This window comes from Cebus imitator, unplaced genomic scaffold, assembly GCF_001604975.1.
Source record: "Cebus imitator isolate Cc_AM_T3 unplaced genomic scaffold, Cebus_imitator-1.0 Scaffold35, whole genome shotgun sequence".
NCBI lineage: Eukaryota > Metazoa > Chordata > Mammalia > Primates > Cebidae > Cebus > Cebus imitator.
In genome coordinates this window covers 9,814,975-9,830,556 of record NW_016107350.1, presented here as the reverse complement: position 1 = coordinate 9,830,556, position 15,582 = coordinate 9,814,975, and the positions used below count along the sequence as shown (strand labels likewise).

The 15,582-nt window shown below is 42.6% G+C and overlaps 1 protein-coding gene across 4 annotated transcripts in view; it reads left to right on the top strand.

The window, feature by feature from the left end:
- The window catches only part of TRIO (trio Rho guanine nucleotide exchange factor), a 238,789-nt gene that overhangs the window by 17,786 nt on the left and 205,421 nt on the right, over nt 1-15,582 (top strand). For all 4 annotated transcript variants that reach the window (XM_017524673.2, XM_017524674.2, XM_037737127.1 and 1 more), the window contains exons 4-6: nt 2,073-2,585; nt 4,427-4,549; nt 8,773-8,964. In XM_017524673.2, the coding sequence (XP_017380162.1) occupies nt 2,073-2,585; nt 4,427-4,549; nt 8,773-8,964 (828 nt within the window). The remainder of the gene's footprint in view (nt 1-2,072; nt 2,586-4,426; nt 4,550-8,772; nt 8,965-15,582) is intronic.

The following is a 15,582-nucleotide window of genomic DNA, read 5'->3' as shown; positions in this document are numbered from 1 at the left end:
TATCCAAAAATCTAAACTCAGTTTTAATTTAAATTTGAAACTGCTCAGGAGGTTTACTACATTTCATCAGAAAGGTAAACCCAGTAAGTCATTACCTTCATAGAGAATAGGAAGTAATTTTGGAGGACAGTTTATTGGATCTTAGTTATTTTCTTGATGCAGAATTTAAAGGGTGTTGTATTTAATTATAAGTGTTTTAAGTAAAAATATTTGTCTGGCAATACAATTCATACACGTTTTTGCCAGTTTACGTTGGATCTCTCCCTCTGGGCTCTTAAAGGTACCAGTTTTTCTATGGAACTTGTTAAATTGTTACCAGCCTCTCTCTCTCTGCTAGTGAGATTGCCTCTATGGAGATTATTAAAAGTCCAGCAAACCACAGAGGAATGGGCCTATGGTGGCATTGTAGGCAGAAGTGCTAGATCAGGAGTCATCCCTCTTTTCTAGTTCTGCTGCCTTCTGCTGTTTCTTTTGCCAATCAGCACACCAACCCAGCCTTTCTGTTTTCTCCTTTACATTTAATCATCTTCCCCATGTTTTCCTTGTGGCATATTAATATTAATCACCTTATCACATCATGATAAGGTGAGGTTAAGATTTCTTGCCTTGGCCAGGCACAGTGGCTTATGCCTGTAATCCCAGCACTTTGAGAGGCCAAGGCAGGAGGACTGCTTGAGGTTGGGAGTTTGAGCTCAGCCTCAGAAACTTTGCAAGATCATGTCTCTATATTTTGTTTTAAAAATTAGCCAGGTATGGTGGAACACATGTAATTCCAGCTACTTGGGAGGCTTAAGATGGGAGGATGGCTTGAGCCCAGGAATTCAAGCTTACAGTGTGCAGTGATCGCCACACTCTACTCCAGTCTGGAAGACAGAGCAAGACTGTCTTTAAAAAAAATTAAAAAGGCCAGGCATGGTGGCTTATTCCTATAATCCCAGCACTTTGGGAGGCTGAGGTGGATCATTTGAGGTCAGGAGGTCAAGACCAGCCTGACCAATATGGTGAAACCCCATCTCTACTGAAAATACAAAAATATTAGCCAGGCATGGTGGCAGGCGCCTGTAGTCTCAGCTACTCGGGAGGCTGAAGCAGGAGAATCCCATGAACCCGGAAGGTAGGCGTTGCAGTGAGCCGAGATTGCATCACTGCACTCCAGCCTGGGTGACAGAGCAAGACTCTGTCTCCTCCCCGCCAAAAAAAAAAAAAAATACACACACACACACGATTTCTTGCTTAGACTGTAATTGACTAAAACTTTGTCGCTGTTAAATTGCAATGTAGTAAAGATTATATACAACTCTAGGACTGTTCAGAATCACAGCAGATTATTTCAATGAATAAAACATTGCCTCTGTTCTTAGCTCTGTCAAATGAGCCTCTGCCAGCTTTCTTGCCAACTCTTGAATATTTTCCAAATTTTTATAAAGTCACTCATATCCTATCGTCTGTTACTTGATGGGCAGTGGGGTTAGGCTTAGGCAAGATGAATGATACAGTGGTCTGGTTGGAGCAGCATTCATCATTAAATAGGCAGCCCACATGTAATTGAATTTAGAGTGACGTTGGGCTTAAAAGGGTTTTGATGCCCATGAGCAAGGTGTTTGTGTAATAGCAGGTAGTAGAAAGCCTCCACAGAGTTTCTGTTGGAAATGAAATACTAGAATGGTGTGGATGAGAAAGAATGGGTTGAAGAATGCACTGACGAAAGTGAAATTTCCAAATTGTCTGCTCTGAACTTGCAATTTAACCTGTTTCCTGATTTAATGTGTCTGTTATAATGGATTAATCTCCACCTTCTTGGAAAGAAATCTCGTTTCTTTAGCTCTCATGAAGTACATTATTCTACAATTTTAGGTATTCCAACTGACATATATATGTTGCCATAATGGATTTGTCTTTCATTATACTGATAATGCTTCTTTCATCTACATTTATTTTTATGGGGCCAGAACCAGGTATGTTATGTTTTCTATCAATAGATTAACTTTGAAAACCTGTGATTGTGCATTGCAAATTGCATTACGTTGAAACTATATAAAATTGGTTCATCTTCTCATTTTTTTTCCCTTAAGACAAATATGGTCTCTTTAGAAGGCCTTACCAAAGTAGTTGATCCTTCTCAGCTAACTCCTGAATTTGATGGCTGCCTGGAGTACAACCACGAAGAATGGATTGAAATCAGAGTTGCTTTTGAAGACTACATTAGCAATGCAACCCACATGCTGTCCCGGCTAGAGGAACTTCAGGACATCCTAGCTAAGAAGGAGCTGCCTCAAGATTTAGAGGGTGCTCGGAATATGATCGAGGAACATTCTCAGCTGAAAAAGAAGGTGATTAAGGCCCCCATCGAGGACCTGGATTTGGAGGGACAGAAGCTGCTGCAGAGGATACAGAGCAGTGAAAGCTTTCCCAAAAAGAACTCAGGCTCAGGCAACGCAGACCTTCAGAACCTCTTGCCCAAAGTGTCCACCATGCTGGACCGGCTGCACTCAACACGGCAGCACCTGCACCAGATGTGGCATGTGAGGAAGCTGAAGCTGGACCAGTGCTTCCAGCTGAGGCTGTTTGAACAGGATGCTGAGAAGGTAAAGACCGGAGAGACTAATGCCTCAGTGGACATGGGGGAAGCCAGCACTGGTGGGGTCGGGTGGAAGGAAAGAGAAAAGGTGGAGAATGGTAAGCCTACACTCACTGTGTGTGCGCTAAACCAGTGAGGGTCATTTCAGAAACGGCACTGAAATCTGTTTTCCAGTTTTACTCATTGTACAGTACAGTGCTCTTTTAGAAAGTTTGAGTTCATGTTACTTATGGTTTGGCCTAGGATGCCTGTAAGATAGGAATTATATTTTCACTTAAAAGAGTGACATTTTCAGCCGGGTATGGTGGCTCATGCCTATAATCCCACCACTTTGGGGGGCCAAGGTGGGCGGATCACCTGAGGTCAGTTCAAGACCAGCCCAACCAACATGGTGAAACCCCGTCTCTACTAAAAATACAAAAGTTAGCCGGGTATGGTGTTGTAATTCCAGATACTCTGGAGGCTGAGGCAGGAGAATCACTTGAACCCAGGAGGTGGAGCTTGCAGTGAGCTGAGATCGTGCCACTGCCCTCCAGCCTAGTTGATAGACAAAGAGTCAGTCTCAAAAAAAAAAAAAAGAAAATTTCACAGGGTTATGTTATTGAAAGCAATAATTATGTATGTATTTTGCTAACACCTAGTCTTCTACTCATACAAAACCAGTGACAGAACACCATTCCAATCTGTTGAGTATATTTTTAAAATGAAAGTGAGTAATGTTAAAAGTTAGTATCTGGGTAATATAGGCAATCATCACCTCTAGTCTCATGTTTTATTCTTACGTACCAGGCAGACCACCTGGTCAAAGTGAATCCTTATCAGTTGCTGGCTAATTGAATCTTAGCAGTGTGAAAAACGGGCACTTATTCATAGGTATGTGTTGTAAGCCAGGAAATTGGGTGAATTAATCATTGAGTTTTATTTGAGTTTATTGAATTTGATATTACATGGACAGGAGAATATTTTGGAAAGTAAATATCTACATTAGAATTCTTGAATGTAAAAGGACTTTTCAAAACATGATAATCCAGTGTTTTTATTGCCAAAGCTTTTAACATATCTGTCAGTGTTCTTTTGTTTTAGATAGTGCTTGTCAAAAAGACTGGAACACCTTCCTTTCAATTACTAGAAAAACAGGTTACTGTCACTAGGATTCTGGTTCAAGTCATGGTAGCAATGCTAATTGATGGTAGTCATCTCTATTTTCTTAAATGTTTTCATTGCAAATGTCTTCATTGATATTCTTGTCCAAGTAACATCTATATTGAACCTTAAGGGAGATGTCATTGTTAGTTTTTCCCGTCTTTTTTATTTTTACATTGAATTTTATTTTACTTGCAATCTGCATGGGGGGTCTATGTACTTCTTGTTTAAACAGTGTAATGTTTTTAGTCATTGATATTTCTGTTTTTAACCTGTGGGCACAACAGAACCCATCCAGAGACCCATAAGTTCCTAATTTCAGCCTAACGGGCCTTTAATTGAAGCTCATGTGGCAAATTAAGTAGTTCAGCATGGCCGGGAGACTGGGCTGAGAGTCAGAGGATCAGACTTTTTAATTAGCCCAGAGGATTAGAATAACTCTCTTTACTTATCTGCTTCTTAATTCCTTCTCTGTAAGAGGAACACATCAGATAAGATTTTCTGGTAGGTCCTGCAATTTCAGATTTTCTGGTAGGTCCTGCTGACTTATTCTTCGAAGTGAAGACTCTTCTAAGAGAGTCAGATAGACAGCACTTGAAGTTATCGAAGGAAGGAAGTTACCTTTCTTGGTACTGTCCCTTCTGTGGTCCTATATCAGCAATTTCTTTCTGGAGTGATTCCAGGTTATCTTTTTCCTTCCGGTAGATGTTTGACTGGATCACACACAACAAAGGCCTGTTTCTAAACAGCTATACGGAGATTGGGACCAGCCACCCTCATGCCATGGAGCTTCAGACGCAGCACAATCACTTTGCTATGAACTGTATGGTAAGACACTCCAAACAGCTGGATCCTGGCATGCAACCATGTTTTAGCAAATGGGAGGCATTTGGCAGATCCTGTGCTGGTGCTCACAGGGGGCCCCCAGAGTGGCTGTTGATTGTAGCAGCTGACCTTCACATGGAGGGTGTTCCCCAGGGTTCCACTCTTTCAGTATCCCACATTTTAAGTTTTAAATACGCATGAAAACAAGCAAACAGACAAATCAGTGAAACTTAAACCAATTACTTGGCTAGTTCGCCACAGACACTTCTGATGCTGGCTCCTGTGCTCTGCTTCATAGGAGCCCATAGTGGCCCCAGCAAAGCTGCTGGGAGGCACAGTGAGTCCTCTGGGCCAAGCACTGTCAGTTTGCTGGTCGCTGTGCTTGACAGTGAAAGGAGCCAGCCTGCTGCTGACCTCAGGGCACTCGCTAGTTCTCCTGAGACAGGAGATTTCCTTCTGAGCTGAGCTGGAGGACTGGGGTCAGTCTTGCCTTGGATGCCCTGGCCCTCTCTAAGGTCGTTGCGTCTGCTACCCTTGGCTGTCCTGACTCCTTTAGGATCTTAAAGCCCAGATGGGGCGACTGTAGGAGTACATCATAGAAACCAAAACCAAACCAAAACACTGAATTTTGAGTGGCACTTTTGTTACGGTTTTACAGTTAATGTAACTAAAACTATATGTTCTGTAGGATATTTACTGGCTTGTGTAGTCTGTGAAGTGTCTAGAAATTTCATCTTCAGGGATGACGTGTTTTGGTTTGGATTTTAAGCCAGGCTTGTGAGGATTATCCACTCTTAAACCTTGTAACATTTGTTGTAGAACATTAAAGCAATATGAACCAGCCTGGGCAACACAACAAGACCCCATCTCTATAAAAATAATACAGTAAAATAAAAAATTAGCCAGGTGTGGTGGTGCACGTCTGTAGTCCCAGCTGTTCAGAAGGCTGAGGTGGAGGATTGCTTGAGCCAGGAGTTGCAGGCAGTGAGCTATGATCGTGCCACTGCACTCCGGCTTGGGTAACGGAGCAAGACTTTGTCTCAAAAATAGAAATACAAATAAAACAATATGAAGACAGGGTTTTTGTTCAAATGAATTCAGTAAGATGCCATTTAATTAAAATATCGTCAACTAGGTGCTACAATTTAGGTGGTTTCAAAGATAAGATTTTGCAATATAATTTTTGGTAATAAATGCCATCAGAAGGTTTTACAACTGTTGTAGAATTTAAGAGAATTTCTGGTTTGAATTATCAAACCTGGGCATAGATAAAAATTTCTTTGTAAAAAATTACTGTCATTTTTTTAGAATTTTCTGAAACTTCAACTATTGGCAAGAGACCATTCAGTCCACTATGCCACATACTTTAAAAACGAGAAATGCTAAGATATGTGCTAGAAATGAACCGAAAAATATATTCTCTCATCCCCCTTGCTGCAGCATTATTAGTGGCAGATTTTGGAATCAAGGGAGTAGGAACCGTAGTGTGGAAGACAGGAAAGTGGATTGTGGATGTAGAGGCTTTTAATTCTGACTTTCTTATTTGCCATGTGACCTCGAGTAGGCTGTTTAACTCCTCTGAGCCTCAGTTTCCTAATCTGTAATGTGGGGGTAATACCTGTCTTTTATTATATTACATGTATATATAAAACACAAAGCAGGCCGGGCACCTTGGCTCGCACCTGTAATTCCAGCACTTTGGGAGGCCGAGGCAGGTGGATCACCTGAGGTCAGGAGTTCGAGACCAGCCTGGGCAACATGGTGAAACCCTGTCTCTACTAAAAATAAAAAATTAGCCTAGTGTGGTGGCATGCACATATAGTCCAGCTACTCGGGAGGCTGAGGCAGGAGAATTGCTTGAACCCGGGAGGCAGAGGTTGCAGTGAGCCGAGAGCGCACCACTGCACTTCAGCCTGGGCAACAGAGTGGGACTCCATCTCAAGAAAAGAAACAAAAACAAAAAACACACACAAGGCATATAGCTTGACACGTAGGAAGTACTGGATAAATGGTAATTCTTACCAGTGATGTTATCAGTATAATTAAAGATGCAGTTAAAGCAGGTCAGAAACATGAAAGTATAAGTTACAGCTATTTTTTTTTTATTTGAGTATATTTTCTGATTTTCTGCAATATACTTCTGTTACTTTTCTAAGTTAAACTTCTTAATACAATGCATGTGGTAGCTCGGTGCCATGATGGTGACATCTGCGGGGAGCTTTCTGGACTGCTCCTGCCCCTTGTGTTGAATACCTCCATGAATCCTTAGTATCTGTGACATTTAATAATGCAGGGCAAGGGTATTTCACCCTCAGCCCCTTCTGCTTGCAATTTCTGACAAAATAAGGATACTGAATACCAATACGCCAAGTTAGCAGCTTTTAAAGAAAGCATACTAAGGGATACCAACGATTATACACATTCTACTATAACAGATATTTATAAAAACGGTAATGACAAGCCTGTAGGTATAGGTACTTTTAATTTAGGGGACTGTACATTGTCATATTTATGTCCAGGCAGTAGATTTAGGCTGTGTGTCACCATATTCCTTTACTGTGCTAGAAGTGATGGAGAGTTGGAAAAGCATCATACATAGACAAGTAAAGTCTGTTTTTGTAAAAGCAATACAGGAGGCTGTAACGATCTAAGAACGGGTGCGTATGGTCAGTGGTTATCACAGTAGTGCCATCCGAATGGACATCTCTTCTCCAGATCCTAAAGACGGTACCTTCATGTCTTCTTCCTAATAGACCTGTTGGATTGGCTTTTCCTCTTCGAGGATATAGAGAAAGTGAAATGTCACTTTATTAGGCAGGAGGCAAAGAGAGAAAGAGTGCACCTGGGAATGAGAGGCATTGCTTTTAATTTACCAGATGCAGTTAGAGCTTTAATACCATACTACCCAGAGAGGTCACCTCACTGAGCATGGCTTGACTGTTGTAGCCTCTTTCTGTGACTTCAGACATGTGATGTCTGTTGACTGATTCTAGCCTTCAGATGCAGCCCGGAGAAGTAACCCTGAGGCTGGAGTCCTGTGGCTCTAATCCTAGACAGAGGCAACTCCACCAAGTTCTGATTTGGGTCAGAAATAGAGGGAAAGGGTGAAGAAAGAAAGTACAAAGAAAGAATGAACAAATGAGTTATTTCAGCCACTTACTTGGGTGGACCACAGGTAGCCACGGGGCAGGAAGGAGGCTGCTGCGGGGTCCCTGTTTGAAGCAGTGGGAGACTGGCTCAGAGGGGTTGTATGGAAAGCAAGAGAAGGGGGAAAAATGTAGAGGAGTTTGGACAGATCAGGAAATCACATTAGGGGCAACATTGAGAGGAGCCAAAGATGCATCTACGATTTTGGGGGACCCACGGGGGGGAGTGATATGGTTAATAGTGTCACAAAAATTATAAATACATGAAGAACAACAACTTCGGATTTGCTGAAGGTCTGAATCCCCCACCATCCACCAAACACACAGTGCGATACTGAGCCTTAAAGGACATTGGAGGTGGATAGGGAAACTCCATAGCGAGAGCTTGTTTTACAAAAAGGGTGGGTTTAAAAAAAAAATCCCTATTTTTGCAATAAACTGATGGACTTGAAGATAGGAATTTTGACAGAGTAGAAAGGCTTTATTTAAAATTTTAGTATAGCATTGTTGTGTTTTTACTGCAATTCATATTCCTGGGAGAAGGTGGATCTATTTACAGGATGTTTTCTGTTGGCACCAAAAAATGGCTTGGGCGTATGTAGAAAGGAGAGCTTGCTTTCACGCAAATAGCCTTTGGTTGCTAGGTACATGTTTTTGGGTTTCTGGGTTCTAGTTAAAAAACGGAGCGCTGGGTCCCTCAGTTCTGCGTGACTGCCTGGCAGTAGGCTTGCCATCTGGACCCTGTTCAGTATTTGAAGCCAAGAAGTGAGTAATAGTATATTTGTGTGCACCGACTTGTGTATTTGATTGCTTTGTGCTGAACAATTATGCCTTTCAGCTGGTTGATTTGTAATTTTACAGTGTTAAAAATAGAAATGGAAACCAATACTTCAAGTTTATGGAAATTTAGAGAGAGCAGATATGTATCACATTGTCTAGATGAGGTGATACTGCTGTGGAAGGTGTGGTCACTGGGAGATCACACTGCCTGTGTTCCAGCAGGTGGCACCTGGGCTTCTTAGAAGGGAGCCTCTTACTTGCTCTCCCCTGAGCAGCCCTCTTTTCCTGCCCACTTTGCAGAACGTGTATGTAAATATAAACCGCATCATGTCAGTGGCCAATCGCCTGGTGGAGTCTGGCCACTATGCCTCGCAGCAGATCCGGCAGATCGCGAGTCAGCTGGAGCAGGAGTGGAAGGCATTTGCCGCAGCCCTGGATGAGCGGAGCACCTTGCTGGACATGTCCTCCATTTTCCACCAGAAGGCCGAAAAGGTCAGTGCCTCGAACCCCCGAGCCCACGAGGTGGTAACCAGAATAGTTCTTCCTCCATGAATATCCGTGTGTGTGCCAAGCACTCTTGTGTAGCACATACTGTGAACTCTGCGTGTGAGCCCTGAAGTCACTTGGCGCTGAGTTTAAATTCCAGCTCTCTCAGTCCGTGCTGCACGACCATAGGCAAGTTACTTAGCCTCTCTGTTTTGTTTTCTCATTTGTAAAGTAGGAATAAAAGTACCTGCTTGAGTGGGCAGTTTACGTAAATGTGACGCTAGGTGCCCTACACAGTGCCCGGTACAGTAAGCACTAAGAAGTGGCAGCTGTTCTCTTCCCCCCTTTCCCGGCTCTGTCTTTTCTCTTCTCCCTTGTTGATAGTGCTTTATTACTCCAGCGGGGAGGCTTTGGCAGCAAGGAACAGAACGCCAATCAGTGGTGCGGACATCAAGGGCTTGTTTTTCTCACAAACCGCAAAGTTGGAAGGCATAGGCACCTCTAGCTGAACGGCTATGGAGGGCTGGTGTCTGCCGCCCTCAGGCATGCTGGGCCTTCCCTTGCAGTCACGGGATCACACCTCAGCTCCACACACCAGCTCCTCCTGGGCCACAGCGCCCACCCTCCGCAGAGATGGGATAGCTGTCTTAGCCTGCTGCTTGATAAGGGGAACATTATTTCCAGAGGCCCCGCCCCCAGCACGCTTCCCCTCAGTTCCCATTGGCCAGTCTAGGGGTGCAATCGTTGCCCTGCTGCAAGGGGTCGGGGAAAGGGTGGATCTGGTTTTTAGCCTCCTTAGGGAGCCCATGCCAGCAACGGTGAGGGGGAAAATGGCTTTTTTGGGTACACAGTTGACAGTGAATGTCATAATTACAAACTTAGCTGCATGGCATCTGACCTAACTTTGGCTTCATTTGCTGACAGATATGTGGTTTCAAAATTTCTAGTTTAAGAAGTGTTGGGTAATGTATGCCCCAACAGTCCCCACACCTCCACTTAAGCAAACTTGCTTAAACAGACACTCTAAAAGTAGCAAAAGGAAAGGGATTTGCTCGTGACTCAGACTTTATTAGTGGAAGGTGAGCAGCATAGTGAACACCTTTTCAAGATGTGGAGAAGGGGCACAGGAACTTTTAACCACCAGGAAGACACATACATGGGGAAGAGGAAAATGGTTGCCTAATTTAAAAAGGAAAAACACCAGTATATCTTTCTCAGGGCTAATTTTGAGGGGGAGAGACTAGATTCAGGAATTTGCAGTGATGCTTCTTAAAAAGGAAATAGTATCTCTTTAATCTAGAAATAGCCTCTGTTGAAGAGTGAAGAAGTCAATAAAGGAAGATAGAGGCCCCAACTTGCCTAGGATTTTGGCAGGACAGTCAGAATGTTGCACAAGACACTAATTAGCAGTGATCTCAACTCTGGAAACCTTTAAAGTATAAAGCAAGAGAGGAAGCTGAGTGATATATGAAGAGAAACAAATCTTCATAGCATCATATAAAAGCTGAGAGTTTCAATGGCAAAGATTTTTCTACTTTCTAACTTTATGCATTTGACTAATTTTATAAAAGATAGACAAAAGCCCATACACAAAAACAACTTTTGAAAGTAACAGGAACTCCTTCAGCATAAATAGAACCATCTTCATGACCCTGTAGCCATCGCTGATCCTTATTGTTGTACAAAGTAGCAATACACTTGATCATTTGACAGTAAGATAATATGAATGAATTTGAAGCAGGACAAGCTGCGTGAGTGAATGGCAGATAGACTGAAGCATAACACACAGAGAGAACATCTTTCATAAACATGATGGGTTCTGAATTGTAAATAAACCCAGAGATTAAGTACTACTGTGACCTGCTTGAAAATAATCTAGAAATATGGATGTCATGGGGCATTTTCCTTCCAGTATTTTATTATAAAAATTTTCAAACATACAGCAAAATTGAAAGAGCCTGGATATTTTCATCTGAATAAAATGAATGACTGTAATTTATGGATTTGAAAGAAATGAAACTAGGTAAACACATTATTGAACAGAATTTCATGTGATTGCATAAACTGTAATGGTGCCTGAAGTATCGGTGTATATAAGATGGCCAGCGAAGAAGCCAAATACCAGTGAAGGGGCAGTAGCCTAATGAGAAGTGCCCAGCGTGTGTTCCAGACCTTAACGAAGCAACTAGGCCTGCAACTGAAATGCACAGATGGGAGATTAGGACATCTTCAGAAAGACCGTCCTTACTTGCAAGTAAAAGTATATTGTCTCATTCCCCTCACTGAAGAAAAGCAAGATCCTTGAAATTCCGATGCTCATCTACTAAAGTAGTTTTTTTTCCCCAGGAGAGCAATCCTAAGAATAGGTCAGCATTGTTCCTCGTTTTAAAAGATTTGCTTTCTAGTTACACTTAAGCTGTCTTTGTAAACTCAGCCTGGAAGGGACCAGAAACGTGGACATCCTAAGTTAGGTTTCCATCATAGTCACCTCTTTGAACCGCATCCAGAGTGTTCATGTGGAATTTAAATCTGATTGGGGGACATATAAGTCTCTAACATGTGCCCCATGGTTGATGAGCTTACTCACGGCAGCCGCCTTCTCTGTAAGGATTACGGCTCTCAGCTGCAACGTCAGGCCCTGCCCTCTCTCTCCATGGGTGCTCTTGTGCTGGCATTTGCTATGGTTTTGTAAGTATAACTCAAGTTAAAACTAGATGAGGATGACTTTTCATGGATGCTGTAACTTCCATAGATGTCTCAGCCATTCTGTCTTGTGTCCTCATCTCCAGTGAAGGTGTGGGATCACAATGTCTATTTGCAAATATGTGGACACACAACCACAGTGTTAAAGTTGTTACTGGTAGATGTTGCTTGGGGGCTCCAGCCTCCATGTGGTGTATCCGCAGAACAGACCCTTCATATTAAGAGGCTTTCATAGCAAGAACCATTAGAATTACATTTTTGTAAAACAAAGAATTACTGTGACTTGATTTTGCCGTAGCTTAAAATCTCCTTTTACTATGACTTCAAGCTGCACTGCCCATTGTGATGGCTTGTCACCACGTGTGGCTATTGAAGCTACTCAGAGTTACATAAATTAACAAGATGATAACATCATTTTTAAAAATTAAATTAAAATTTGGTTGCTTACTCAGTGTCTTCACATTTCACATTTTACTCGGGAGCAGCATGTGGCCAGTGGCTACTGTAATTGACAACACAGATACACATTTCTACCCATTCGGGTAAGTGCTTGTAGAGGCTTACCTACGGAGTGAACCATGCATCCGATCACCTCAATTTGTCTATGACTTTAGAGCTCCTGTACTTTGATAATAGCGAAAAGTAAGGTAGCAACCAGTGTTTGTATAGTCCTTAATATTTAGAGAGCTCTTTAACATGAAATCTCATTTCATCCCTTAATCAGCCCAGTGGAGTACATGGGACCCGTAATATTATTGCCCTGATAATCTGTATGGGGAGAGATTTGGCCATGTTTCCAAAGCTAGAACTTTCACTCAGGTCTATGGCTAGGTCTTGCAGTTCCTGACATAATAACAAACTATCTCACAGTTGTATTAATATTCTTATAAAAGTTCACTTCCCATAAATATTTTTAGAGTTAACATTTATTATAAACATGACATAGACGCAAGTTCTCCATCTAGGAAATTCCGTCCCTTTGTCTCCTAAGTCCGGCTTAGTGCCTGTGCTCAGCTGAGGCTCTGTCAAGAGGTGGTGGGGGTGAGAGATTGATGGGAGTGCAGTTCACTAGCTTCGGGGATCCCAGCTCTGGTTAGTGGGAACCAGAACCGGTGGGAGAAATGAGCGGTTCTTGGATTCGAGGCCACCTCTCAGCAGACGGAGAGAGTGGGGTAAATGCTTAGGAAAAGCAATCTGCTAATTATCCAAGTTATCCTCTTAAAGCTATGCATATCAATCGCTGTTCCCTCCTCTGTTTGCCTCTATTTTGCAAACTAGGTGATCCAGGCTTCTTTTATCATTTATTCAGCAACACTTTTTAAATATCACCAGTCTGCTGAGCTTCAGGATCCCCAGTTCTGAAGTGGGCTCCTGATCTGAATTTATAGAGCAGCGTTTCATTCTCTTGCACTCCTTGCCTTTATCCCCAGTCCACCAGTTGCTTTGTGTTCACATATTTTGATCTACTGAGCACAGAAAGTATCAGATACTAAGCCAGCTGCTCTGATCTCATTGGACTGCAGTAGCCACCTTCTGTCATTCTCATCTCCTAAGCGCTAGGCTCTGTGCTAGACATGTTCCCCCAGTGCTGCAATCCCAACCTGGGTTTCTCAGGATGGTAACAGGTATGTGTGTATATGTGTGTAAGAGTGAGGGAAGTACAGCAGTAGAATGGTCAGATGAATTTGGGAAGGGACATACCAGATCCCCCATTCATTATCAAATCAGAAGCTTTTCTAAGAGCTTCTGTTCTGAAGGTACCTGTTGAATTTTGACACCAAACTTGACCTCAGGATGCTTTTTCTTTGTGGAATACCTGTTGACACTCTGTTCCATGCATCTCTGAATGGGGATTGCTGTGCTGGTGCTGTTGGTTTCAGATCCTCTCGGTGTTCAGCCTTTCAGAAAGCAATCAGGCCTAGCGCTTCCTCTGTGGAGTCTAGGGTCAGGTTTTAGAAATAAAGGACAGAAAAATGATGCTGTGCAAAATCCTCTGTGAAACCGTGGCTAGGATTATTTCCATCACTGGGCTGTTGTTAACCCAGGAAAAGGGCAGAATCCTTTGTGCACAAGGTTTTCATGTAGCACACCATCCTTCCCTGGCCATAGTTTTTTAAATAAGTATAATCAGCTCCCTCTCAGGATACTTTAAGCAATTTTAAGTTAGTTACTTCTGATTACAAAAATATGTAAAACTTCTTGAATGTTTTTTCTTTATTAATTGCTTCAAAAATTGGAGTTGAATATACTTTAATAATGATTTTGATAGTGATGTTAGCCTGATGCTTCTGTTGATTAAATTGTGAAGTATAACTGAAGTGTGTTTCCACCGTGTTCTGTCAGAAGTATTTGCATCTTAAGAATATGTTGCACCTCCTCATGGTTTTGGGTGTTCTGCAGTGGCCATTGTCCAGGAGCACTTAATTGCTGACTTAGACCTGATAATTTATTAATAATGATGGTTAATCTCAATCAATTTGTGTTTGAAAAACATTTGCAATAATTTAATAATTGGTATTAAATGCAATAATGGCAGATGACAGAGTGAAATAGAGCTAAAAAATACTGACAATCATCTGACCTGACCAAATTGACATTTATAGAACATGCCACCCAAGAAATATGTAGAAACCACCTGCTCTCAAGTGATACGTAATTTCATATGAATTGGCTTCAAGCTCTAAGGTCTGCATAGATATTCTTCTGTGCTCGATAGTAAAAGGATTTTCTTAAGCAGTTATTATTTGGGTGATTCGTTTATTTTAATGTCCTAAAAATAAACTAGGAGGTTGTTCTTACTGTATTTTAAGGGAATTATAGCATATTTCCTTTCTGGCCATTCATTAAAATAGTCATCCTGTGCATTCCCTGCTAAGTAAAAAGATGTGTGAGGAACAGGAGCAAAGAGGTTAAAACCGAGGGAAATGTGTTGATATCTGCTTGGCGTAATTGAATCAGCTTTCTTAATTGGGCCTTCTGCACTTGCCTTTCACTCTTAACTGTGATGGATTTTGATAGGATCTCCCCAGGAAATTTGGCAGTGATTTCTCAGCTGTTGATGAGTCCTGGAGATGGAGGGTGGCAGTGGAGGAGGCTGGGCTAGGATTGGGATGGCAGCCCCGGGATTGTTGATGAGACCTGGAGATGGAGGGGCGTGGCAGTGGAGGAAATTGAGCCAAGATTGGTATGGCATGTAGGATCCAGCCCTACAGGGTCCTGTGAGCCCCTCCCTGCTGCTGTGGAAACGAGGAATGGTAGAAGTAAGACAGAGAGATGGAGAAAAGAGAGTTCGGGCCCGGGGGTCCACTACCAACCAAAGGGCTGAGTCCGGCAGTGGCCCCGAATGCCTGGACTCTCTGACTTTTACTGAGTACAAAGCTGGGGGTAGGTAGGGCATGGCCTTGGTGGTCAATGATAGGATCAAGTATATCATGTGTCATATAGGGTAGGGGCCCAAGACTTTCAGGTAACCGAGATGAGATAAGGAGCATAATGCATCAGCACCTTTCCATGCTTGTCAGGAAAGAACAAAGACATTAAGATTTTTATTACTTTTACTGATTATTTCTTCTAAGAAAAATGGAACCAGGTACAGAAGTGGAACATGAGAGTGGAACATGACCGCTGAAGCACAGCATCGCATAGGGACAGTTAAGCCCCCGGATGTCTGTGGGCCTACCTGACAGCCATCAGGCCTACTGCAAGAGCTTGGAGAAGCGGAGTTTTCTCCTAACTCCCCCAAGGAAGGAGATGTCTCAGCCATTTTGGACGTCTCCTTCCCTAGCTGGCTAAACAGTGGGCACCTTTCCAGCGCTGGCACTGGTGCACCGCCCAGGTGCCCTCCAGCAGCCCTTAAACAGGCTTGACAGAGGGCTTAAAGTGGCTTGCCTTAGGGTCATTTCTTTCAGTGCCACTCCAGGT